The sequence below is a fragment of the Diceros bicornis genome, chromosome 13 (genome assembly GCF_020826845.1).
Source record: "Diceros bicornis minor isolate mBicDic1 chromosome 13, mDicBic1.mat.cur, whole genome shotgun sequence".
Classification (NCBI taxonomy): Eukaryota; Metazoa; Chordata; class Mammalia; order Perissodactyla; family Rhinocerotidae; genus Diceros; species Diceros bicornis.
This window is the reverse complement of record NC_080752.1, coordinates 30,866,536-30,891,819: the sequence shown is the minus strand read 5'-3', so window position 1 is coordinate 30,891,819 and position 25,284 is coordinate 30,866,536. Positions and strand designations below refer to the sequence as shown.

Here is a 25,284-nt window from a genome sequence, read left to right as displayed (position 1 = left end):
CTTTTAGGACAATGTCTTTTCTACTGGGCTGCTTTGGGATCTTAATGTTTGTCTCTGGGGCTCTGCGGTTTTCATTCATCCATCCATTCTGTGCCTTTCATAAAGCACTTCCTGGGTGCCGGTGCTGTTCCAGGTGCTGAAGTGAGCCAAGTTCCATTAAGATGATTGTAAATGTGGATTTCGTCTTGTTTATTCTGTTTGGGAATCATTTGGCTTCCTGAATCTGAGGTTTTGTGTCATTCCACTTTGGAAAATTCTCTGCCCTTGTCTCTTTGAATGTTGCCCCTCCCATTGCCTCCTCAGGAACTCGGACTGTATTTATGTCTGACCTTCTCACTCTATCCTTTGTTTCTTAACCTCTCAGATTTTCTGTCTCTTTTTTTCCTGCATTTTGAGTAATTCCTTCAAATCTATCTTCAAGGCTACTGATTCTCTCTTCTGATGTATCTATTCCATGAATTAACCTGTCCATTGAGTTTCTAATTTCAATCACTGTGTTTTTCATTTGTAGATGTTCTAATTATTTTCTTTAAACTCTACCTGGCATTCCAGTCTCCCTCCACATTGTCACATTCAGGCTCTAAATTCAAGATCTCTCTGGGAGGTCTAAGTTCCCTTCAAGTTCAAATCTATGATTCTGAGTTTAGACGTCAGATATGACAATGTTTTATAACAACTTCTTGACCCTGTTGATAGTCTCTGGACTGACAGGTGTGCACACAAGCCCCCAACCACCTGGAGAACTGGACCCTCACAGTTCTGCTGTTGCCAAGAAGGAAAACCTCTGTTTTACTTCCTGACAATTTTTTCAATCTTTTGAAAACTTGTAGAAAGCACTCAATAAATGTTCATAGAATTAATAATAGATGAATAGATGAATGGATGGTCAGACTGGTGATGGGGTTCAGGACATGCTGCCCCAAAGTATGGTGCCCTGGCTTGCTGACTATCTAAAGCAGGAGTTTGAGAAAATGGCAGAAGCAGGAAGGTCGCTCTGACCTCCCCCTTCACCCCCACCCTTCTTCCCTGAAACAGGTCATAAATCTCCCATGCGACAGGTCCCCTCCCCATCCTAGGAGGAAAGAAGACATTCTTATCACCAGAGACGGGGAAATTACAGCTGAGAAATCTGTATGAACAATCTTGTTAAACTCACCCTCATCTTTCCTAGTCACTTCTTCACCATTTAGCCCAAACCCTTCTGTCTTATCAATTCTTCACACATTTGCTGTTTCTCTAAAAAGTATAAAAGCTTCCTGTTCTGGTTACTTCTTCAGGTCTTTTTCTCTGTGAAGCTCCCAAGTACATGTAAAAATTCAATAAAATGTGTATGGCTTTATCCTGTTAATCTTTGTCAGTTTAATTTCAGACCCAGACAGGTACCCTAAGAGGGCTGAGGAGAACCTTTCCTCCCCTATACTGGTCTCCCTCCCTCCCTCTGAAAAATTCACACGGTAACACAGGTAATGAGATCTAATATTTATTAAACTCTATGTTACACATTTTCAGACTCCACTAATTCCCGAGCCAGGCACCATTATTATCCCCATTTTTCAGATGAGGAAACTGAGCACAGTGAGGTGAAGAGACTGTCCAGTCTCTTACACAGCCGGTCACAGGGTGTGGTTCAGATTTAAACCAAGGCTCGCTGGCTCTGGAGCTGGTTTGGAGGGAGGCTGTGAGTTGGAATTTCTAGGCCTGTTTTGGAGACTCTGAGGGGGACTCTGGTCCAGTTTTTTTTTTTTTTTTTTTGGTGAGGCAAATTGGCCCTGAGCTAACATCTGTTGCCAATCTTCCTCTTTTTGCTTGAGGAAGATCGTCCCTGAGCTGACCTCTGTGCCAGTCTCTCCCCACTTTGTATACGGCACGCCGCCACAGCATGGCTGCACATGAGCGGTATGTAGGTCTGCACCCAGGATCCAAAGCTGTGACTCCCAGGCTGCTGAAGTGGAGTGTGCAAACCTAACCACTAGCCACTGGGTGAGGGGGCTCTGGTCCAGTTTTGACCAACAGGAGAAGACAGTGACCTCCCCTGGGGCAATTTCTCTGGTTTCCTCCTCGGGAAAAGCTCAGCTTTGTGAAAACAAGAAATACAAGGTTTGCAAACTAGACGAGTGACTTCAGCCCTCACCAGCAGGAGACCAGAGGCAAGAGAAATTTGCTTCCTGTGGTTGACAGTTTCTAGAATGTCAGACACTATAGACTAAAATATAGACTATTTCCAATTGCCTACAGAAATTGGCCTTTTTGTAAGAACATGGTGGTGATAGTCTGGTTGGAAGCCCCATTGCCTCAAGGGTGGCCCCATTGCCTCAAGTGTGGCCGCATTGCCTCAAGGGTAGCCCCATTGCCTCAAGGGTGGCCCCATTGCCTCAAGGGTGGCCTCTCTGAGACTGCGCTCCTGGCTTTGCCCTGGACCTGGCCTTCCTGCTGTCCTCCCTCCTTGTTAGTGGCAGCTCCAGCCTCCAGCTGCTGAGTCCCACAACCTTGCAATCCTGAACTCCTCTTTCTCCTACATCCAGTCCATCAGTGAATCCTGCTGCTCTGCCTTCAAAACGTACCCAGGAGCTGCCCTGTTGGGACAGGCAGTCTCCTGGACTTGGAAAGGCGGTCTCTTGCATGCATTTTCCACCCCACTTAGCTGCATAACAACAGGCCTTAGGCCTGAACACTTCCTTACCAAGAGATAAGGAGCCCACACAGCCTGTGCCAAGTCTGTCCCCTTGCGTGGGAATCTCTCTCCCTGTCTCTGGCCCCATGTCTCCCCTTTAGTTCTGCTTAAGTGTGTATCACATGGCACGTGGCCAACCCCCCTGACTCTGTCCTTCTCGGGGAGGGGACAGTGTCCTTCACTGCGGCATGAGAGGGGGAGAGTAAGCACACTGCCACCGTCAGCTGCCGGGGGACACCCGCTGGCCATGGGGATGGACGCCCACTACTGAAGCTGGTCTTGCTGTCTCTTCGGCGTGAGTAAAGCATCGTCCATCCAGTACTCGGCCGCACTGTTTTCTCCTTAGCACCTCCACTACCAAGATGCGATGGGCAGAAGTGTCTGGGTTCCTGCCCCAGGAGTGACAACCAGTGCACAGTGTTCTGCTCAACAAGACCACTTGTCACCACCCCACCTCTACCTCCTCGTCCAAGCCGCCAACATTGTCCTCTGGTGTCCTCTTAAAATGTGAGCCAGACCATGTCCAACTCTGCCCAAAGCCCCCCAGGGGCTCCCATCTCACTCAGTAAAGGCCAAAGTTCTCAAAATGACCTGTTAACCCTGCGCCATCCGAGCTCTGCTGACTTCCCGACCTCATCCCCTCCCCTCCCCTCACCTCCAGCCACCGTGGCCTCCTGACCTTGCCCCAAACAGGCCAGGCAACCATGTGCCCACTCAGGCCTTCCTATGACCTGTTCCCCTCTCATGGAGATGGAATCTTCTGGGTACTGGGGGTGCTTTTTCCACTCTGGCATCTTCAGCATCTAGAACACTGCTGACTTCCCATAGGCTCTCGATTGCTTGTTGAATGAATGTTAGAAGCTCTCTCTGATGAGACCGGCTGTGTGGAAAGGGGGTGGCCACACTGGTGGTCCTCACCGATTCTGTACGCCTCTGACGGCCCTCTCCTTGCAGGACGGTGCTTGGGCTCCTGGGGCCACTTTGCCTGCATGGTCAGGGAGCCGGAGTAGCCTGGAAGTTTAAGTCACCCACCCCCAGCCCCAGAGCAGCCCTTGGCCAATGACCAAGAAATCCCGGCTCCCTTGCTCTGCACCAAGTCACACACTTCATCTCAGGGTCTGCTTCTGGGAACACACTTAAGACAGGAGCCTTCCTCTATCCCCTCCACAAAGATCCGGTCCGACCTGGGAGTCTGGGGCTATGAGGAACTGGGGTCTCTGAATACACTCTCCCCTCTGCTTGGCACAGGCTCTATTATCTGTGCCCCCACTGCTCCCCCCCCGACCCCCCACCTTTTCATTCCCTCTGGAAATCTGACATGTTCACGACACAGATGCAGCTTGTACACGGCATGCCTCCCATGTGCCAGGAACTTAAGTTCTAGTCCCATCCCCTCAGGCCACAGCCCTCCTCCACCACGGCCACCACAATCCTGAACTTGACATGTGTCCTTCTAGTCCATACGTGTACATTTCACCACATCAACACCCAAGAATAATATACCGTATCACTGTGAGGTTTTAAATACACACTAATGCTCTCATATTGCACACGCCATTCTGCAGTCTGTTTTGTTCACATCTGGGGGGACCAACATCAACAGAAACAGGTCTGGTTTATTCACTTGCACTGCTCACAGGATCCCATAGAGTGAACGCACCACGGCTTATCTGTCCATCCGCTTCTCGCAGTGAGGCTGTCTCCAGTTTTCCGCAGCTGCAGCCGCTCAGCATCCTTTGGCCCCAGAGCACGAGTCCCTGCCCAGAGGCCCGTGTTCCCTGCTTTTAGGGCTCTTGTCTCCCAACGGAGGACTCTTAAGGTCTGTTCCCCGAGAGCAGGCGTCGGAGTTCACCCCTGTATCCCTAAGCCCTTGCCCACTTGTGGGAGGTGCTCAGCCTCTTCGGATCGATGGAAACGGTGGCACGGTGGGGGCTGTGCGCTAGGTCTTGACCTCTTCGTGCCGAGGACAAGCCAGGATGGCCTGGGAAAGCCCAGACACCTGGGGCGCAGTGGCCAATGCCCACCCAGTCGAAGTGGGGTAGGGCCCCGGTCATGGGACCCTTGGAGCTTCTGGGCAGGGGTCAGTCCCAGTCAGCTCTGAGGCCAAGACACAGGGCCCACCAGGAAGAGGTCACCCCATGCCTCCTGACCCAACATCATCACGGGCTCAAGGAGCAACCCCACTAACAACTTTGCTGTCGTTTACAGAGCCCTTCCCCAGGGGAGGCACTTTACATTTCATTTGCATCATCACCCTCTGGCAGGCATCAGCCCTTTTCCAGAAGACACTGAGGTCAGAGACGTTAAGTTGCCCAAGGGCACATGCCAGTCAGTAGCAGAGCAGGATTCAAACCAATACCCGAGTTGTCTGATTCAGAGAAATGGAGACCCATTTGCCACACGGAACAGTGTCCTCCCCTGCTGGGGCCTCAGCCAGGCCAGAGCTGGGCACAGGGCAGGCCCAGCTAGTCGCGAGCCCCTGCCCCCTCCTGCCACAACAGAACAGGCAGCTAAGCCCAGGTGCCCTGGGGATTCACAGGAGAAATCTTCCTAGGAATGGCAGGTCCGGGCCCCAGCCCAGCCGGGAGATCAAACAGGCCTCCAAACACAGCCAGCTACAACATTCCCCAAGCTTTAATGCCCTGGTTCTGAGAAGGGCAGCTGGAAGCTGTGGTGGGTCTCAGGTGCTACAGACACCCCCTGCCTCCAGCCCCAGGGGCTCCACGTACCAAGTGGCCAGACAGTGAGAAGCACAGGGAGTTGACCCCCATGCTGGTCTGCTCCCGGGGCTGAGCATGACCCGAAGCTCTCAGAGCTTCTGCAGAGGGCTCCACAAACTGCGGGGAAGGCCCGGGGCAGGGGCATCACTGCCCTTAGAGGCCTGGCCCTGCAGGCTCAGGCGTGGCTCGGCCGGGGCCTGCATGGAGCAGCTAAGGGTGCAGGTGAAGAAAGCAACCAGGGTCCCCAGCCTGGGACCAGTGGGGTACCTGGAAGGGAGGGGAGGCCTCGGGGAGCTTGGGATGGGTGTAGACGGGGACTCCTGGCCTCTCAGGGCACTTCAGTCAGGCAACGGCCGATACGGGGAACAGAAGAGAACATTCCAGGTTAGGTCCAAGAAAGCGGGGTCAGGTACACCCCTGGAACGCCATCCAAGGCACAAGGAAGGCGATGCAGCCCAGGCCTCCCCGCAGTTTATCTAACAGGCTCCTGGGCTGGGGCCGAGGACAGCGGGGCTGCCTTCAGTACCCTTGGGAGGTGTGACCTCTGCCATCTGGGCTGGCAAAGGGCTCCGTGCGCGCCTCTGACGAGTCAATTGTCTGATAGGCGCTGTGCTCCTGTGAAGGTCCAAGGAAACCTAGGGGCAGGGAGATGGGGAGAAGGAAAAATGAGGGGCGAGGACTCAGGACATTCCACCAACTCCAAACCAAGATCCACCCTACCCCCTCCAAGCAGGCCAGAGCCAGGCGTCCTGCACCCAGGACAGTGACGGTGGCAGCAGGCCCATGCACCAAGCCTTCAGCACGTACTGTTCATTCCATCCTCCCCTGACCCTACAGAGCAGGTATTTTATTGATGAGGTGTTTACAGATGAGGAAACTGAGGGGTAAAGAGATGAACTGACTTGCCTGAGACTGCACAGCCCTAAGCTAGGATTCAACCCCAGGGCACGACCCCAAAGCCAGGGCTCTTAGCTGCTTTGCCTCCGTGCTTCCCTGGGCTGCATGTGGGCAGGAATCTGGGCCCCCAGGCTCCCCTCCAGTGCCTCTCCCAGGCAGCATGGACGCTGTGTTACTGTGTCCAGAAGGCCCCAGAGCCTGGCACAGTCACAGAGCCCCGAAAGCTGGGGCCAGAGAGCTCTAAGTGTCCACGCCCCCTGCCATCCCTGTGCTGCACATCTGTGCTGTGATCCTGGAAAAGTCCCACGGGCTCTGGACCTCAGTTTCCTCATCTGTCCAATGGAACAATTGTCACTGGATTGCCCTCACCCCGGGGCAGGCCTGGGCCACTCTGGGCCTCTCTTCTCAGGAGTGAGGGGTAGAGGATCATGCTTGCCTCCTCCACGTCTCTCAGAGAGACAGGAGAACGTGTGTCAGAGAGCGGGGAAAAGGCTCGGCTCCCACGGGAAGGGGCGCAGCTCAGAGAGGATGTTGGGGGGGGCAGCGAGGGCGGGCTAAGGCGAGAGGGCCGGTCGGCAGGGACAGCGCCCGCAGGTCAACGCTGTCTTCGGCCGAGGCTCCCAGGGCCCATGGCAGCACCACCTCCCTTTGGCCACCCAGACCCCATGGGGCAGGAGAGGGGGCTCCAGGGAGGGGGCCGGTGAAGCTGCAGGTGCCAACCAGCGTCAGACTGCAGACTCCCCAGAGCTGCCCTTGGATCACAGCCTCAGCTGCACCTGTGCTCGGGCTGAGATGGGGGCTTGGCCGCCACCCTCAACTCTGCCTGTAGCTTGAAGCCACGAAAAGGTCACACCAGGCTGGAACAGCTGGGGGACCCCTGGGCTCCTGCAGCAGAGATTGGAAGCTTGTGCACCCTGTGGCCTGGTGCTCAGCACCCGTGTCATGTCCCTCCCTGCAGCTGGAGCCCTTGTCCCATGGGGCGAGGTCGGCTCACTGGGGGAGGGGCTGTGGGTCAGACAAGGATGGCAGTGCCAGCACCGGGCCAGCAGGAGGGGAGTTGGGGAGCTGGCTGAGGTGGTGGCCTCACCGGTGTGGAGTGGGAGCTCACCCCCGCGCTCCCGGTACATGTGGTAGATGAGGCAGCAGGAGAACGGCTTGAGGAGCAGGCTGAGGATGGCCATGCCAGCGCCAAAGCGCTCCGTGTCCGTGAGGCCGTTCCGAGGGTAGAAGATGCTGATGTGGACGATGTCCAGGAAGATGGTGGCCACCAAGCCACCCAGAAACTGCAAGACAGGCCGGCAGGGCCCAGGGGTGACCACATGTTATGGGAGCACATAAGCACACTGACGCCCTGTCACGCCCCCATCGCTCCCCCACCATATATGCCAGACCAGAACCTCCATCTGCGCCCTCCTGTCTCCTTAGGGTTTGCTGGAAAACAGATCCAGCAAGGAGGCGGGACCCTGTGGATGAGAGGCCTGACTGGGGACTACAGGACAGGGAGCAGGGACGTGGGGGCCAGGTCTGGACCCCGCAAGCTGGCTCCACCAGAACCCTCAGCCCCCTTTCATCCCCTGTTACCCTTGAGGCCATGACAGGGCACAAGACTTGGTTCCAGAACCTCCGAGATGGAAGGTCCCTCGGAGTTCACCCAAACCGTCTCCAGCACCAAGGAAATCCCTGCTCAGTCACCTGAGAGGCCAGGGCTGGAGTGCTCACTCCCCTCGGGGCTTAGGGGGTGTCGGAAGCCCCCCATGGGAGAGGGCAGCAGGGCCGCGTCCACTCGGACCTCGCAAAGTAGTGGGGTTCCCTCTTCACGGGTCTCCCGGCCACATCCGTCCCTACTGGAGGCCCCAGAGGCGGGTTATTGGGTGCCGGCTCCATGCCCCTGGGGGGCCCATCTGGGGCACTGGGGGGGCCCACGCCTTCCTTGGGGAAGACAGTGGAGAGTCTGGGCTCTCGGAGGCAGGCAAGCAGGCCAGGCAGTGAAGACAGGAGGGCTGGCGCCTGGGCGCTTTATTCACAGGCTTTAGAGACGGAAAGTGGGGCACCAGGAAGAGGGAAGATTGGGACGGGTGAGGGGAAGACAGAGTGGGGCCCGGATGACCCTGAGCCAGTTCCCCGCGCAGCTTCCCCCCGCTCACCATGCTTATGGCGTCGATGGAGTCCCGCTGAGCAACGGCCCACACGCCCAAGGCCAGGATGGTGAAGTTGGCCCAGGTGTAGGGGCCCGAGAACACGATGCAGCCCCTGCGGGAAGAGGCACCTGAGTCACGTCAGGAGGTGACCACCCCACAGGCGCCCACCGCCTCCCGCAGGTCTCAGGGCCCCGCGGAGACGAGGCCCCAGTGGGCCAGGCGCGCGGGGCCCTTGTTCTCCTCCCCATCTGCATGTCAGCCAATCCCACTGGGCTCTGCTTCCCAATGGATCCCGAATACGGCCACGTCCCTCCACGTCCAAACCATCATCCTCTCCTGCCAGGATTTATCAGCACAGCCCCTCCCGCTGTTCTCCTTCCTCCCACTCCTGCCCCCTGCAGGCCATCCTCTGTACAGCAAGCAGTCATGGAAACCAGGCCATGTCACTCCTCTGCTAAAACTCCGCCCAGTTTTCTGTGCCACTTGGAATAAAATGCAGACTCTTCGCCACGGCCTAAGGGGCCCTGTGGGATCCGGCCCACGACACAGCCCCCTAACCTCCCGGCCGCTGCCCGTGCTGCTCCCTCTGCCCTGAACACTCGGCCCCTTTTGTCATTTGAGTCTTAGCTCAAATGTTAACTCCGAGACTCCTTCCCTGACCGCCCAATTTTAAGTACTACCTTGTCATTTTCTAACACAACGCCCAGCCTATTTTATTTTTTAGGGTATTCCCACTAACTGATATGTTACTTATTTGTTTGTTAATAAAAATAACAGTTAACACAGAGCCCTTACTATTATCCAGCACAGTTCTAAGTGCCTTAAATTAACTCATTTATGTGCATTTGTGTTAACAACTCTAGGAAGGGGGCACTATTATTATCCTCATTTTACAGAGGAGCAAACTGAAGCACAGAGAAGTCAAGTAACTTGCCCAAGGTCACAGAGCTGTTAAGTGGCAGAGCTGGGATTTGAACCCAGGCAGTCTGGCTCTAGAGGCCATGCTCTTACCCACCACATCCACTGGGCCTCAACTGTACCAGCACGCAGTGGGGCGCTTCACAAGTTTAAATGACATTCACTGAAGCGTAGCACACAGAAAACACGAGCAAAGCAGTGGAGTGTGGATAGCAACCAGGCTCAACAGGCTTTGGTAAGTAATCTCATCCTTCAGATTTAAGAAAGCAAGTGCTGGGGCCCCAGCCCAGACTCACCAACTCAGAATCTGGGGTGTGGGCCTGCAAAATCTGTAGGTCATTACCCAGGACTATGACTGTTCACATTACTCACAACTGTTCACACGTGCACCACACTTGAAAGTCTGCAACACGCACGCATGCACTCAGTGGTCTCCAACCTTGTTGGCCGAGAAATCTCCCCAGAAGCTCAACAGAAAGAACAGACGGTGACACTGAAACTCAGCGCCGCGCTCCTCGGCTCCCTCTGCGGCAGGCCGGGACGTGTAAGGGCGCTGCCATGCTCCTCCCTCCCGAGGGGCATGCCCCCGACACCCATTTCACAGATGGGAACCAAGGCTCTGAGAGGTGGAGTCACTTGCCCAAGGTGACCGGCTGGAACGTGCAGAGCCAGGACCGGAGCAGGGTCGGCCTGAACCCTGAGTCTGCCGTCTCTGGGCAGGGAGTGTGATGTAAGAGTGAGGGTCCCCCCAAGCAAGTGACCTCACCCTGTGTCTCGGGCTCATGTGCATCTACTTGCCGAGCCGATGAGCTAACCCACAGAGGCGCTCAGCCCGCGGCTGGCAGCAGGACACGCTCAGGGAACGTTAGTGGTTACTAGTCTCTAAAGTCAGAGCTCACCTCCAGTGACCTTACAAAATAAGCGGGAGGGTCAGTAACGCTCTCATTTTAGCCAAGAAAATGACTAGGGAGCAAGTGACTCAGTCGAGATCACAGACACACAGAGCTCCACTGGTGTTCACCCCGTGGCTGCTCGGGGACCCCGGCACTGCGTGCAAGCCCGGCCCCCTGGCTTCAGCACCTCAGGCCTCCCAGATGCAAAGGCCTTGGGGAGGAAGCAGAGTCGTGCCCCCTCAAGGGGACTTGGGCAGTGTCTGGAGGATGCTCTGAGCTGTCGGCACCGCCCCGGGCCCGCTGCCTGCCCTGGGATGAGGGCTCAGAACTCGCACGAGGCAGGGATGGCAAAGGCCTCTGGGAACTGCCTGCCCCTCCGACAGTCCTGGGACGTGGGGAGCTTGGTGATGATGCTCTTGACGAAGGTGCTATTCACTCTTGGAACTGCTCAGGAGACAGGTGGATAAGACCCAGGAGACAGGTGGACACAGAACCAGACACTCACTCACCAGGTCGTCAGCAGCCAGTGAACCAGGAGGATGGCCTGTGGCACAAAACGGGAGGAGAAAAATAGACCTGTGAATGTGACCACCATGGTGGGGGAGGGCAGGGCGGGGAAGCTTTTGGAGCCAGAAAACCCAGGAGGCCCCTGCCTAGCATCTAAGAGGCCTTCACAGATGTCTACTGAAGAGAAACACCACGACCGCGATGAACCAGAGGTGGAGGAAGAGCACAGGCCAGGGGGCGCTGCCACGCCACCCCTCCCTGCTCCCTTGGGGCAGCTGACACCCACGCCTCTTCCTGCTTCCAGAGGCTGGAGGCTCCTGTGGGGACCCCGGGGCATCTGCTCTGCAATCAGAGAGGCCTCGATGGGAAATGGCTGGGGGTGAGGGAGGGGGCTCACACAAGGCTGATTTCTTGGGACACTGGGGCTGGGGTGCTGTGCAGGCCAGAGGGGACTTCCTCCTAAGAGCACTGGGGGAAGCCGTGCGGGGCTTTTCTGCAGGGAGGTAATGTGGTACGATTTATGTCAAGGAAAAAATCCCTCTGGCTTTTTCCAAATTTCTGCAATATTCCACCCTTTTCATTACCCTATATGCCCTTAAAATAACAGCCCCTTCACTGCAACTGGTCTCTACCCCTGGTAATCAGAAGGGCCCTGCGTGGAAAGCAAATAAAGAAGGAAGGCGCAGATGCTCCGGGGAGGGAGGGCAGCTGTCAGCCTAGCTTCCTTCTAAGGAGGAGGGGACTCCGGAGCTGGTGCTGAAGGATCAGCAGGGATCAGCCAGGCAAAGGGGAGGGTGAGCGAGGCGTTCCAGAGTGTTCCGGGCCGGGAGAGGGGGAGTGGCAAGGGTTGAGGTTGGGGGTGGCACTGAGACCGTGGGGGGCTCAGGAGCCCCAAGTCAGGAGTTTCTGCGGGTCCCAGTGGCCGACGGGTACCCTTGAAGGAGTTTACTTAGGGGACTGAGGAGTCAAGCTGGGAGGGGGAAGCCAGGAACCGGGGGCAGGGGCAGTATGCCTGGACCAGAGGGCAAGGGCGGACACAGCAAGGATTGGAGGGAAAGGCCTAGCTTCCTGCCTGGTGAGAGAACAGAGGGATAGGCTGCCACCTGCAATAACAAACTCTGCTGAGAGGGAAAGCACTTCTAGAAGAGTTACTCTTCACTGCACACCTACTATGTGCCAGGTCCTGTGTCCAACGCCCATGTCACCTCTGAGCCTCACAACGGCCTCTGGAACAGATACTACTATCATTCCCATTTTACAGACGAGAAAACCAGGCTCAGAGGTAAATCAAGTTGATTGAGATTCCTGCAGGCAAGGGGCAAAACTCGAACTAAATTATGACTCCAGAGCCAGTGCCCCAGGCTTCACCCTGGAGGACTGGCCTTCAGCTGAGGGGGGCTACGTGGGCTGGGGACAAACGGGGACGTTTTCTGCACACGGGCTGAAGAAATCCGGAGCAGACAGCGGGGACTCTACCTTCACCCCCAGTGCCCAGTGCGAATGAACCAAAGGGGTCCTGCTCCAGCTACCGAAGACCAGGAACGTAATTCCGTAAGGACCGATGCACCCGGCTCCACGTGGGCCCGGGACCTTGAGAAGCCGAGTCTATGCCTCACAGGAGGCTGGCTCCGGGACCTCCACGTGCGTTTATCACCGAGCAATTCCCCTGCATTGGGCTCCAGCCTGAGCACTCTCCATACAGGAGCGCATCTAGTCCTCACAATCCTCCGAGCTACTATTTCCCCATTTTACGGCTGAGGAAACTGAGGCTCAGAGGTAAGTAACTTGCCCGAGGTCGCACAGCTGGTCGGCGGCAGAGCCAGGATTCACCCCGACTTAGCCAGTCGTCATGGGTCCAGAGCCTGGGTGGGTGTGCCCTCCCCATTACAAAGATGGGGAAGCTGAGGCAGAGGAAGCTTAGTCTTCCATGGGTGTCTTTTCCCAGAGGCTCAAGAGAAGTGCTCAAATGGTGCTAAGTTCTTAAAGATTTACAGTTTAGCCGGCATCGCTGGCAGCCACTTCACGCCCACCAGGGATTCAGCGGTGAGAGAGCAGACGCAGCGCTGCGCTCCCCTCCCAGAACTTGTATCCAGCGGAGACACCCACCAATCAGATAATCACCTCAGGAATGTGGGATCCAGTGAGGGAAGGCAATTCTGAAGGACACTTACAGCCAAGGAAAAGGAACCCCATGCTACAACAGGGAGGGGGGAGTGGGCTGGTCCCGAGACATTTCAGCCAAGAGGAAGGTGGTGGGCAGGGGGTTAACCAGGATAGAGAGGAGAGAAGAGCATTTCAAGCAGAAGGGACAGCACCGGCAGAAGGGAGCATGGAACATTCTGGAAACTGAAAACAAGACAAGGTATCGGCTGCAGGGGAAGGTAAGAGGGTGGAGGAGGGACAGGAAGCTGTAGGGTGGGCTGGGCCTGGGATATGTGAGGAAGAATTCTGATCTTTATCTTGAGAGCAAACTACCCTCCCCTCTAACAGGAAACCCTGACCACAGAGGGGAAGGGACCTGCCACTGGCCACGCCACGTGGTCAGCCACAGCGGTCCCGGTGTCGGCTTGTAGACTAAGAGAAGACACCGAGGAAGAAGGCCCCGGAGGACAGCTCACAGCACCGTCCTCCTGAAAATCAACACCTAGTCCTCCCCACTGTGGGCTTCTCTTTCAGAAAGTCTTCATGTCCCAGGGCCCCGGTCCTACGTCTGGACTGGGCACACAGTAGGCCTTTAACGCATCGGTGCTTCTTATCCTGCAGAGCCCTGCTTTATAAGAAAGATGAAAGGCTGAGACGCAGGGCAGCTGATCTGCATGGAAGCCTCGGGAAATGACTCCCTACAACCAGTGAGACAAAGATTTTTCCTGGAGCCAGAAGGGCCTGTAACCCGGAGTGAGCACCTGGCTAAGGTCCAAAACCACACCGTCTCTTAGGGAAGAAAAGAGTACGACCTGGAAATACTGCAGATCCCCAAAAGACATACAGTCCCCTCTGTGTGACATCACTTTAGTTTTATAAATATTTAGAAACTCAGCACCATTTGATCGCTTCTCTTAAGCCCCTGGGAAAAGAAACCCATGGAAGACCAAGCATCCCCTGCCTCAGTGTCTGCATCTTTGTAATGGGAGGGCACACCCACCTGGCCTGGAAAGGGGTAATGTCCAGGAAAGCTCCAACAAGAAGCCCAGCCAAACCAGCCCTGCCCTTCCCAACAGCCCTCATCTCAGCGCAGACCTGTCTGCTGGCTCTGCGAGAGGTTTCTGGTGACCAAGGGGAAACCCGGGATTCTCAGGTGCTGCCACAGGGAGGGAGGAGCTGGGAGCAGGGGAGGGACCGGAGCTACTTGGGGGAGGGAGAGACCAGGATCTGAGGATGTGCCTGGGCAGCCCGACCTTTCCTGTTTGGAAAGAGGAAAGAAGGCCCTGAGCTCCTGGACTCTTCACACAGTGCTCGGCATCCAGTCGGTGTCCAACGTGTCAGAAGACTGGGAGAGGGGAGGGCCAATGGGCCAAGGCAGCAGGGGGTTGTAGGATGCCGGAGTTGGGGATAGGAGACCCGGGGACCATGTCCTCTGTGTCTGAGCCCCGGTGGCTTCTCTGAAATGGAGGTGGTACTCATCACCCACACGTCCCACGGGGGCGCCTGACCGCAGAGAGACCGCCCTCTGACGGTCACCGTGGGTACTCGCTTCATAACCACAAGTCCTTGAGGGGACAGGCATCCTGTAACAGCATCAGCAGCAGCTCCTGCCCCCGATGAGGATCTGCCTGCCACGTGTCTACACTGCCCTGAAGACTGGGCCCACATCCTTGCAGCTGTACGGGGTAGAGTATTTATCCTGTTTTACTTCTGAAGAAACTGACGACATGAAAGATTAAGTAAATGGGCCCAAATCGTAATGCTTATAAACAAGAGATCCCAGATGCGTATCTCAGACTCAGTCTGTCTGGCCAGAGATTTTACGCTAATAAAAATGTAATGCCACACTGCCCCCTGGACCACTGGATCCTCCTCTTATCACCCTAGAGGGCAGGGCCTATTTTTAGCCTCTTCTTACAGTGAGAAAACTGATCCTCAGAGAGGCAAAGAAACCTGCTCAAGGGCACACAGCTAATAAGTAGCAAAGCCTGGCCTTGAACGCAGGTCTGTCTGGCCCCAAGGCCCGTGCTCTGCCCTCTGTGCTACACTGTGAGGATTTGGAAGAGCAAGGGGAGGGTGGATGGGAACGAGGAAGTTTAACCTGGAGGAGGGGAAACCAAAGGGTTACGTGGACCAGGCCTTAGACCCTTTGTCCAGCCCTGAGGGCCCATGGGGGATGGGGGGCCCTTCCCAGACAGGTGTGGACAGACCTAAGGTTAACAGACAGATCAGCACACAGAATATACTCCTACCGGTCCTGTGCAAACACTCGGTGACCTGCTACATGAGGTAGTGAGGTCCCCGAGGGTGGCAGAGGCTAAGGGACACCAGTCAGGAATGCCATAGAGGGGACGCAGATTCAGGCAGTGGCTGACTGCGTGGGCACTGGAGCCAAATACACGGATCTGAGCCTGGCTCCATGATGCAGAAGCTGTGTGACCTTCGGCAAGTCGCCTGACCTCTCAGAATGCTGCCTGCTCTTCTGTAAAGTAGGGACAATGGTGCTTGTTTCATAGGGTCGCTGTGGATCCGACGGCACAGGGAGGTGCACAGGGGTATGCAACACTTGACAGCGTGCCTGCCAGGTAGGTAGCCCTGATGCGCCGTCCTCATCACTACGATTATGAAGCTGGTGTCCCTAGTTCTTAATTCTAATGCTCCATTACCCCCTGGACCCTCCTCCCAAGGGCCTTTTCTCACCAGACCTCATGAACCCAAGGCTAGTCCTTTCAAAGCTTGTCACAGTGTTATTCCTGCAGCTCAGGACTTGGCTCATGGATGGGGCTCAGTTAGGGACTGCCCTTTGTGCAAAGGGCCTGGGGCAGCTGTTTCTTCTCACTTGGCACCACTGCCCACTCTGGCTGGGCTGGGCACAAGTAGGCATTCAGCCAATGCCCAAGAAATGTATGAAATGAGGGAGTGGGAGGGAGCCCAGGGCCACAGGGTGCCTTTCCCCAGTTCCGGAGGGGCTTTGATCTCAGAACATTCCACTCACCTGCCTCTGAGCAAGGAGGCAACAGCTGCCCTCCTAGGGTGGCCAGATTTAACAACAACAAAAATACAGAACACCCAGTTTATTTGGAATTTCAGATAATGAATAATTTGTTAGTATGTCTCAAATATTGCCTGCGATATACTTATACTTAAAAATTATTCCTTGTTGACCTGCAATTCAAATTCAACGGGATGTCCTGCATGTTACCTGGCAACCCTAGCCCCTCAGGGCCTCCCAGTACTTACTTGTCTCTGACTGGGAGCAGCTAAGACCCTTGGAGACATGGAGTCTTGTTTCCCAAGTCAAGGGAAGGACCAGTCATTTTATCCTGGGCACCGGAAGCCAGCACAGCTCACACCTGTGGCCGTGAAGGCCCATCAAGTGGCTCAAAACAGACTAAGCCCTCCCACTGGACATAAATTGTGGAGGCAGAAGTCAGCCCAACTAACTGGTGGCCAGGAGAGGACACGGCTTGGAAGTCTGACCCTGGTGGGTTCAAATCCTGACTCTGCCACTCAATCCCTGTGGGACCTTGGCAAGTTACTGACTTGATCTGAGCTGAAGTCTGCTCATCTCTAAAAAGATGACAATATCAGCTTTCTGAGAAAGCTGTTGTCATGAAATAAATAACCTGGCACACCACAGATGCCCCATGAGTGAGAGCCCTCCGCCCTCTCAATTCCTGCAGCTCTGTCCCTCACCTGACCCCCTCTTAGCAATTATTTTAGGCAAATCTCTAATGAGAGAAACGGCAGTCGCATTAACCCCACACTGCCTGGAACACAGTGAGTATTAATAACAAACTTCAGTTGCCCTCACATAAATTTCTTCCCAGCTAAATGTCCAACCCAGCTGTTGACTGGAAGCTTCGGGGCGGTTTGCCGGAGCCAGTATGATTAAGGAAATCTGCCACGTGAAGTCACAGCCCAGCGTCTAATCATCCAAATATGGATGATGCATTGTTTTGTAGTCATCTCTCTTAGTTTCCTTTCGCACCTGACACCATGGGTGCTAAATGCTTTGTCACTCCTGAGTAAAAGGACATTCCTGGACATAGTCTGGAAAGAGCCTGCACTGAGACCCAAAATGGCAGCTGTGGTCCAAGGTTCACACCTTCTTGGCCAAAGCTCAAGGCCTCAGTCCCTCTGTCCACACAGAGCAGGGAGGCACAGCCGGCTGGGGGTGGCCGGGGAGAAAAAGAAGAACAGCCTCTGGCATATTGACAGCTGAGAAATCGGCTCAGGAAATGAAGACATCTCAGGAAGCCCCGCGGTGCCGTCCCAAGTGCACAAAGTTGGGGTTTTCTGCTTTTAAGTAACTTCCATGGGGCTCGTGTTTCTTAGAAAATAAGGACGCGAGATCTATAAACTTTGGAAAACCACCTGTCTGGGAACATCTGATTTTCTTAACCAGATTCAGCAAACAAAGGAGGCTCCTGGGGCGGTGCTGCGCGTTCAGGTGACCTCTCTCTCCGTGGAGGGGAGGTGGCCGCCTCCAAGCCCCACCTCCGGCTCTCAGTGCCTCCCCCTCAACGCTTCACCCCCAGCGCCTTCCTCTTTCTCCAGGGGACTTATGGGCGCACAGGCCAAAGCGATCCTCAGGGGCCGGGCGCTCCCAGCTGGCGGGGTCTGACCTGGGAAGGCGCGGCCCTCTCGGTCCCCTACCGCCTCCAGTTCCCTCTCGGTCTTCCCAGCTGGCCTTTTCCTGGATCTCTCTCCCTGTTATGGTCTGTCTGCCCGCCTCCTTCTCACTTGGGGTCTGTACATTTCCTATCTCCCTACCACCGCTCTTCCCCAAACCCTCGGTCCTCTCACCTCTAAAATTCTTCTTTAAAAGAGCAAACGCCCAACAGACGCCAGGAGACCCGCCCCGCGCCCGCCCCGCCCCACCCGTCGCCACCTTCAAGTTCACCGCGGGCAGCTCCATCCCGACCAAGGCGGAGGGCACCTGCGCCACAGCCTCGGGGACTCCTGGGCTCCGAACTCGGGAAAGAAACTTGCCGGCCCCGCCCCGCCCGCCGCGGCAGCTCTAACCCCAGTCTGGCTCCAGACCACGTGAAGCGGATCACGTGACCCAGGCCCGGTTGCTAGGAGACGGCGTCGGGCTTCTGGCGCCTTTCTCCAGCCCAGGCAGTTCCCGGGCGCGCTTGGAGAATCATCAGGATTTATGTTGCAACGGGGCAATATCTTGGTAGGTTAATATCTCAGCAGGTGGACTGATGGGACCAGCTGTGTCCGGGAAATCTGAGGGGAATGTCCAGGTGCAAACTGCGGATGCGGCAACAGCTGAAGTCTCATCCCTTAGGGCCTCTCTCCTTCCGTGTGTTCGAGTGGAGACATTTACAATACCTACCTCATAGGATCCTTGTGAGGATAAAGGAACTAATTCACGCTGTTAAAGAAAAAATCATTCTGACACTTGTTAATACGTAAGGAAAACTTTATTCAAGACTATTGCAATTGGGATTTTACAAGACGGGAGAGACGTCAAGTTCAGCTCCGGGGAGACAGCAAGCACAAGTGGGGATTTCTAGCCGAGCGGCAGCGTGAGGGGTCAGTGGATGGACAATTGCTAAGAGGAGACATCAAGGCAAGGGGAATTCTTGCTAAACTGACCTAACAGGATTCTTGCTAAAGGCAGACCCCGGGCTTAGACATCCAAGTTGGGGGATGAGGAGCTTGATCAGATCTCAAGAGTAGGGGGATTCTCGCTAAGCTGACTCAGCAAGATTCTTGCTAAAACTGGGCTATGCATACACAGCAAGGACAGGAGGGTCAGAGAAGGCCAAGGTTTAGGCCTAGTGGAGAAGAGCGCTCAGAGGGGCCTACTAAGGTTGGGTCAAGGAGAGAGTCTTTGTCAAGGTGAAGTGCCCAGAACAGCGCCTGGCACTCAGGAAGTGGGGAACACACATAAGATATTGTCGTTATCAAGACGCAAGGACCAACTGGTTGGAGCCCACATGAGTTAATATACCAGAAGCTTTAGAACAAATCTAGCTGAAGAATGAGCAGAAAAGCTATGGGACACACTGTGTCCAGAAGAAGGAAGATTGGAGAAGAAAAAGCTTCTGTCAACGCACTGTCTGCCCCTCGGCTGTGAATGGAGGGAATTGGGGAAGGAAAGGGCTGTCTCACCTGGGATGTCTCTCAAACACTGTTGACTACCCTCCACCCCCAAAAAGGAACTGTAATTCCCACTACCTCCATCCTCCTCCCCACCCCATCCTTCACCCATAACCAGAGAAAACGTTCATTTGGAGAACATCAGCTTTCATTTAGAGTCACCTGGGGGGAGGGTCCCCTCGGGGTCCATCAGAGTGCTTGTTCTTCCTTCCAGGAGGGGAGAAACCACATGGAAACAGGCCAGACCGCCTGCTGGGTCCTGAGAGCACATCAACATGCTCAGCGTATCAAATGGGCGCTCTCCAGGAGCAGAGAAAGGATTTTTCTGGGTGAGTGAGGGGACTTTTGCTGGGTTGCAGGGCCCACCCGCCTAATTGAATGGCCCGTTTGGAGACACAGGCCTCCAGCCCAGGGGACAGAGCAGTGCAACATCTGCCGTTGGCACTGAGAGCTGGTGAGCTCTAGAGACCGGCCAAGAGGCGACATCAAGTTTGGTTTTTCGGGATATAGAGCAGAGAGGACTAGCTCTAGATCAGAGCAGCAAGAATCTGAGTCCTGGCTCTGTCCGCGTCCTGGGTGACCTTGGGCAAGTCGCTTTCCCTCTCTGTGCTTCAGTTTTCTCATCTGTACCATGAGGATAGCAATAGTATCTTCCTAGAAGTGTTGTTAGGATTTGTTCATACACGAAAAGCTCATAGAACAGTGCCTGGTATACAGTAAGCACTAAATCAGGATTGACTACTATTTTTATTATTAGTTAACTATTGTTATTGGCAGAGTACCTAGAAAAGAGTAATTCCTCCATAAGTGGTGGATATTATAACATTATTATCATATTACTATTTATCAATTCCTTCTAAGAAATGTTCCCCATCCACCCCAGATCCTTGAGGTGTTTAATTCCAGTCTGTAGTTGTGTAATAAGACTGTGATTACCTTGTAAGGAGAAAATGCAAAACAAACAACTGGGGTTACAGGGACATTTATTAAGTACTTATTTTGTGGCAGACAGTGTGAAAAGTCATTCATAATAGATGCTCACAAAAACCCCATGATGTGGATCCTCGTCTTATCTTGATTTACAGTGAGGTGATTAAGGTGAAGAGAAATTCAGAGGCTCCCCCAAAGGCATACCACTAGTTGGGTTGAAAGTGGGCTGGGGACCCAGGAGGTCTGGCTCCGGGACCCTGACATTTAGCCACTCAGCTCCAAGCCTACATTGCAGGAAAACGCAGCCTGAGATGCAAAGGATGGAGCGAGGAAGGAGGGGAAGACAGCTTGGAGCTGAATGAAGCACAGGGCTGGGTGTGTGGAGTGTCCCTGCAGCTCACACAGTGACCCTGCCTTCATCCCCTCCAGCTGGGGCCAGAGACACGGGGGAGGGGCAGACCCAGCAGGAGGTGCGGTGAGGGGTGAGAGAGGCCAGAAGAACAAAGGAAAGAGAAACTATCCGTGTTCTCAAAGGAGCCAGAGTTCCTGCCATGACCAGTCCTGACTATGGAAGGACACATGGACTCCACAAAGCACACTCCACAAGGCTTTGGGGTCATGTTTTCAGTGAGTACACTTTTGGAAGTGAAGTTTAAATTTTTCATGTTCCTCACCCATGAGGGACAGACAAGTTTTATCTTTGTACCTTCAACAAAGAAACTGACATGCGGAATAGATTCATTCATTCATTCTTTCATTGGGAATGGTTACCTACTTGGGTAAATATGTGGGAGTGGAATGGCTGGATCATGTGGCAGGTGTATATTTAACTTTTTATGAAATTGCCAAACTGTTTTCCAAGATGGTTGTACCATCTTCTTAGCACTTATCAAGATCTGATGTTATTGCCCTATCAGTTGACTTGTTTCCTTGTTTATGGTCTGTCCCCGCAACTAGACTGCAAGCGCTGGGAGGGTCTTGCGACCTCAACACTCAGCCCCGTGCCTGGTGCACAGCAGGTGCTCAGGGAATGAACTGACGTAGACCAACTGAACAATATGTGTGTGCCCCTTCCTCCCATCACAGGCACCTGGAGGACCTGCCACCCGACTCTGCTTGTCCTCAGGATGCCACTGTAGTCCAGGCTCTGCCCTGGAAGCCATTCAGTCAATGCCATTTGGTTATGAAGCCATTATGCAAATGGCTGATGAAGCCATTGCTTTCTCATGGTTGCTTCTGTCCTTTAGATAAAGGTATATTTTACATCCCTGCCTTGCCTCCTCCCGGCAGAGTGATCTGGGGTAAGTTATCTAGCCATGCCCAGCCTCAGGATGCTTCTGGGGCTCATGTGGGATAATTTACACAGCATGCCTGGCACAACTCCTGGCACTTCATAATGCTCAGTGAGCAAATAGCTGTCCTGCTCCTATGAAAGAAGGCAGCATCCTTTAGCATCTCTCAGCATCTCCTGGCCCATGACAAACGCCTGTTGAACTGGAGCAGCAGACGAAACAGAGAGAAGACACCATGCACCTTTCCTACTAGCAAAGCCGGGGAGACGGACCTCAGCATGTCTGCGTGCTGCCGCCTCCCCGACCTCAACCCCCAGCGCTGCCACTTTGTAACCATGTGGCCTTGGGTTAGCACTTAATCTCTCTGAATTTTTTTCTGCATCTAGACAATGGGGACAGTGACAATCAGTTCTGGGGCTGTGTGAGTCATGAAGGAGGCACTGAATAGGGAAAGGCTTTGAAATGGTTTCCAGCTGTCCTTCGGGCCACAGCGTACTGGACAGCCCACAATTCTGATGTGGTCCAGCCACTTCCATTCCTGAGTGGGTAAATCAAACCGGAGGAAACGGCAGAGAAAATAACCAAAACACTGTCTGAAAGGCACCTGTGGCTGTGAGAGAGCACGGCCCTCCACAAGAAGTATGACAGAGAAGGGCCTGGGAGGCAGAGCCGTGGCCTCTTGGTGGCACAGGGATTAATGCTGGGATTCGGTCTGGAGCCCTTTCCCCAGTGTTTCTGCTCAGCTTGTCACAGACACGCAGGGCTGTGTGTCTTGGCCTGAGTCTGGAGGGCTGAGAGCCCTGGTGTTCTGTTGGTTGTTCTTTGTATCTGTAGATGTGATCTTCTCTCTCTTGCTGAGTACCAGCTGCCGTGAGCAAAGACAGCAGGAAAGGGCGTGGAGAAGGTGAAGGAACCCCATGGAACCCTGTAGGATTGGAGTCGGGGTGGCTCTCCTGGACTCCCAGACTTCATCCCTGTCCTCTGGCCTGGCCTCTGGTTGATGCCAAAATCCTGAAAGTATCAAAGCTATATGCCCGTTTAGTAAAATCGGCCGTGTCCATAGCACCGTTCACTCAGAGCCAGGAGGGGACGTGATCCTGGGGAAGCACGGGCCTAGAGGGAGTGGAGGGCGATTCTGCTACTCCCCTCTTCCTGGGTTTTCTGGAGGAGCCTGGACATTGTGGGAGGGGTGAGAGCCCCCTCTCCAGAGGGGACGTTTGTTTTTGTGACTAGTCAGAGGAAGGGGGGCTGATTCTCAAATATTTGTCCTCATGGCACAGAATTCAGACCTACAGCAGCATCCATCACTGACTTTTATAGGCTCCTAGAAGACTCCTCCCTGAGCCTTGAAATACAGCCAGTAATTCCTAATGTTCCTGTTGCTTCGCCACCTCATCAGAGTCTTAGGAAAATTAGTACCGGGCAAGCCCCATCCTGGCAAGGCGGCCCCAAACACTTAGTGATATTTCCTTGTCTTTCCAGAGACCCGTGCACTCAAGTCGGACACGAGAGAACCCATCAGAATGCCCGGTGAATGCCTTGGTGAGCGTCGAAAAGGCACAAAAGGAAACTGCCTGTGCCCTGTTGTTTCCAGGAAACAGGTTGTGTTGGCCACCAGCCAGAAAGAAAGTGGATGTGAGAGGCTGTTGCCCAAGACAGAGACAGCCCCGCCCCCGCCGCTGTCTGAGTCTCTGTCCTGTGGCGTTGTCCTCGTTCCTCTCATCCTACTCCCGCAATCCTCTCCGTCATTACGTGTCTGTGCGTCTGCACGTGGATGCGCGCACATGTGTGTGCGTGTGCCAACTGCCTCCCGCCTCCCGCTGCCTGTCCCGGATCTGTCCCTCTGTCCCGGGTCTGCCCGAGTTTAGGCTGCTGCCTCCTTCCCTCTGTCAGGCCTCCCATCTCCCCAGGTGGACGGGGTGAGAATTCCAAGGGAGGCGTCTGAGGGCTCAGATACGCAGACAAGGCCAGTTATGGCCTCCGAGCCCCGCGGCGCCCAGGATGCCTATCTGTGTGGGGCTATCTCAGTGTTTGCTTTCACCCTCTTCTGCTAGGCCGGCTCCCAGCCGTTGGCTTTTGGGGCTGGCTCTGGGGCCGGCTCCATGAGGTCTCACCTCCCTTGCTGAGGGGCCTCGAGGGAGCCTGTGCCCAGGCAGGCGGAGAGATTGAGAAGAATGAGGAAGCAGATGTGGGGTCGGGCAGGGTGCTTCTGTGGGTTCCACCAGCTGGGAAGCACCTGGGAGGCATCCCGACCCCCTTCCTCTTGAGCAGCCCTCCAGGAGGGGCCTGAAGTGAGTGCAGGACTCGGTGCTGGTAGCTCAGGGCCCAGGCCTGCCCTGCGAGCTCCTGTCCCCGCTGGCCCCGACGGCAGCCTTGGGGATCCTGGATGAGCTCACAGCTCCCGTCAGCTGGGGAGTGGGTGGGGGCGGGGGCGAGGTGGGTGACCAACTCCTAGTTTTCGCTCAGTAAACTTGAGGCATCTGAGAGGCAACCTGGGGTCGGGGGACTCAGTCAGGTTTTGGAGTCAGAGAGACTTGAGGGGGCCCCTGGCACTGCCACTAAGTGACTGCACCACTTTGGACAAGTGGCCTGTCTTGGTGCCTTCGTTTTCCTCCTCTGGAAAATAGGGTCCAACAATTTCCGTCTGCTAAGAGGACGGGTGCCTCCCGTGTGGATGCAGCTCAGTACACAGGGGCCAGGGTGGTGTTCAGATGACATGTGTTCTGCTCCGTGCCAGGCACGGACACAAGGTCAGAGCTGGGGACACGGAGAGACAGTTCAGGAGAACAGTGTGCAGAGCTGACCAAGCTGCCCTGCTGCACTGACCCGTCCCCAGCGTGGAAGGAGCCGGGTTTCCTGTCCTGGTCCCCAGGCACAAATGTGTGGATTTCAGGATACACCATTGTGGGGGTATGATGAAGGGCACGGGGCACCCCTGTTAGCCACTTGCCTACCCAGTCACGAGTCCATTCACATCACCCTCCCCCACCCCACCCAACTGGGATTTCATGTCCCGACACCGAGTAGACACTCATCTGGGCACACCAGGGCATGCCTGCCCACGTCCATGACAGATGGTGACCACTGCTGCCAGCTTATGCTCAAGCTGGCAGGGGAGTCAGGGGGCCCAGAGCTTCACCACATGCCAAAGACAGCGCAGCCACAGGCTTGGTACTGTGATCTGGAGCAGAAGCTGAGGCGCTGCGCCCCAGAAGCGCCCCTGTGACGGTCAGTTTTCTGTCGACTTGGCCAGGCGTTGGTCCCCGAGGATTTAATCACACACTAATCCAGGTGTTGCTGTGAAGGCAATTTGCGGATTTGGTCAACATCGACAAGCAGTTGACTTCAAGTAAAGGAGATTACCCTCGAGAATGGGGGTGGGCCACATCCAACCAGTTGAAGGTCTTAAGAACAAAAACCGAAGTTTTGGAGAGGAAGAAATGTGGCCTCAAGCCTGAGTTTCTGGCCTGCTGGCCTGCCATTCAGATGTCAGACTTGCTGGCCCCTACAGAAGTATGAGCCGATTCCTTAAAATAAATCCACTTGAATATGTATATAAAGAAGAAATATATTAATCCATAGACATTTAAAGATATATAGATAGAAATATCCCATTGGTTCTGTGTCTCTGGAGATCCTGGCTGATACCCCCCAGTCCAGCCATGGATGCCTCAGGGCAGCACCCAGGCTGCCAGCACCAAGAGCCGAAGTCCCGGTGGCCTTGGTTCTGACTGGGTGACCTCCCCCTCCGGCTCTGCTCTGAGCCTCGTTAGTGAGATGGGTTTGACCTGACATCCCAGGACAGACGGGGTTTTTACAAGTCCGGTAGGCCTTCTGCAGCCACTGACCCAGGGGTCAATAGTACAGATCAGAGGTTGGCAAACCACAGCCTGTGGGCAGATCCAGCCTGCTGCCCTTTTGCGTAAATAAAGTTTTATTGGAACACAGCTGTGCTCATTCATTTGTGCTCATCCATTTGCGTGCTATCTGTGCCCACTTCTGCACTGCAGTGGCAGAGTTGAGCAGTGGGGACAGAGAGGGTCTGACTTGCAGAGCCGT

The 25,284-nt window shown here is 54.8% G+C and overlaps 1 protein-coding gene and 1 long non-coding RNA gene across 3 annotated transcripts; one reads left to right on the top strand and one right to left on the bottom strand.

The window, feature by feature from the left end:
- Window positions 1-4,171: 4,171 nt before the first annotated feature.
- Window positions 4,172-17,871, bottom strand: AGTRAP (angiotensin II receptor associated protein). 2 transcript variants are annotated; one of them, XM_058552898.1, is made up of 5 exons: window positions 17,781-17,871; window positions 10,747-10,781; window positions 8,433-8,538; window positions 7,376-7,571; window positions 4,172-6,026 (listed from the first exon to the last, which is right to left on the bottom strand). In XM_058552898.1, exons 1-5 carry the CDS (start codon window positions 17,805-17,807, stop codon window positions 5,911-5,913), a joined length of 480 nt encoding a protein of 159 aa, XP_058408881.1. In that variant the 5' UTR covers window positions 17,808-17,871; the 3' UTR covers window positions 4,172-5,910. The 2 variants fall into 2 exon arrangements, with proteins under 2 accessions (XP_058408881.1, XP_058408882.1); XM_058552899.1 differs by having other exon boundaries at window positions 7,397-7,571.
- LOC131412814 (uncharacterized) lies at window positions 17,483-25,214 on the top strand. Its single transcript, XR_009221853.1, has 3 exons — window positions 17,483-18,071; window positions 19,218-19,332; window positions 22,708-25,214. It is a non-coding gene; the product is annotated as an uncharacterized LOC131412814 (long non-coding RNA).
- Window positions 25,215-25,284: the final 70 nt, after the last annotated feature.

What these genes read in the sequence shown, in the direction of transcription:
- AGTRAP (XM_058552898.1), bottom strand. Translation starts at nt 17,807, where the DNA reads ATGGAGCTGCCCGCGGTGAACTTGAAG. An exon ending in TGCCCGCGGTGAACTTGAAG is followed by an intron (nt 10,782 to 17,780) that starts GTGGCGACGGGT and finishes TTTGTGCCACAG; the next exon opens with GCCATCCTCCTGGTTCACTG. An exon ending in CCATCGACGCCATAAGCATG is followed by an intron (nt 7,572 to 8,432) that starts GTGAGCGGGGGG and finishes CCTGTCTTGCAG; the next exon opens with TTTCTGGGTGGCTTGGTGGC.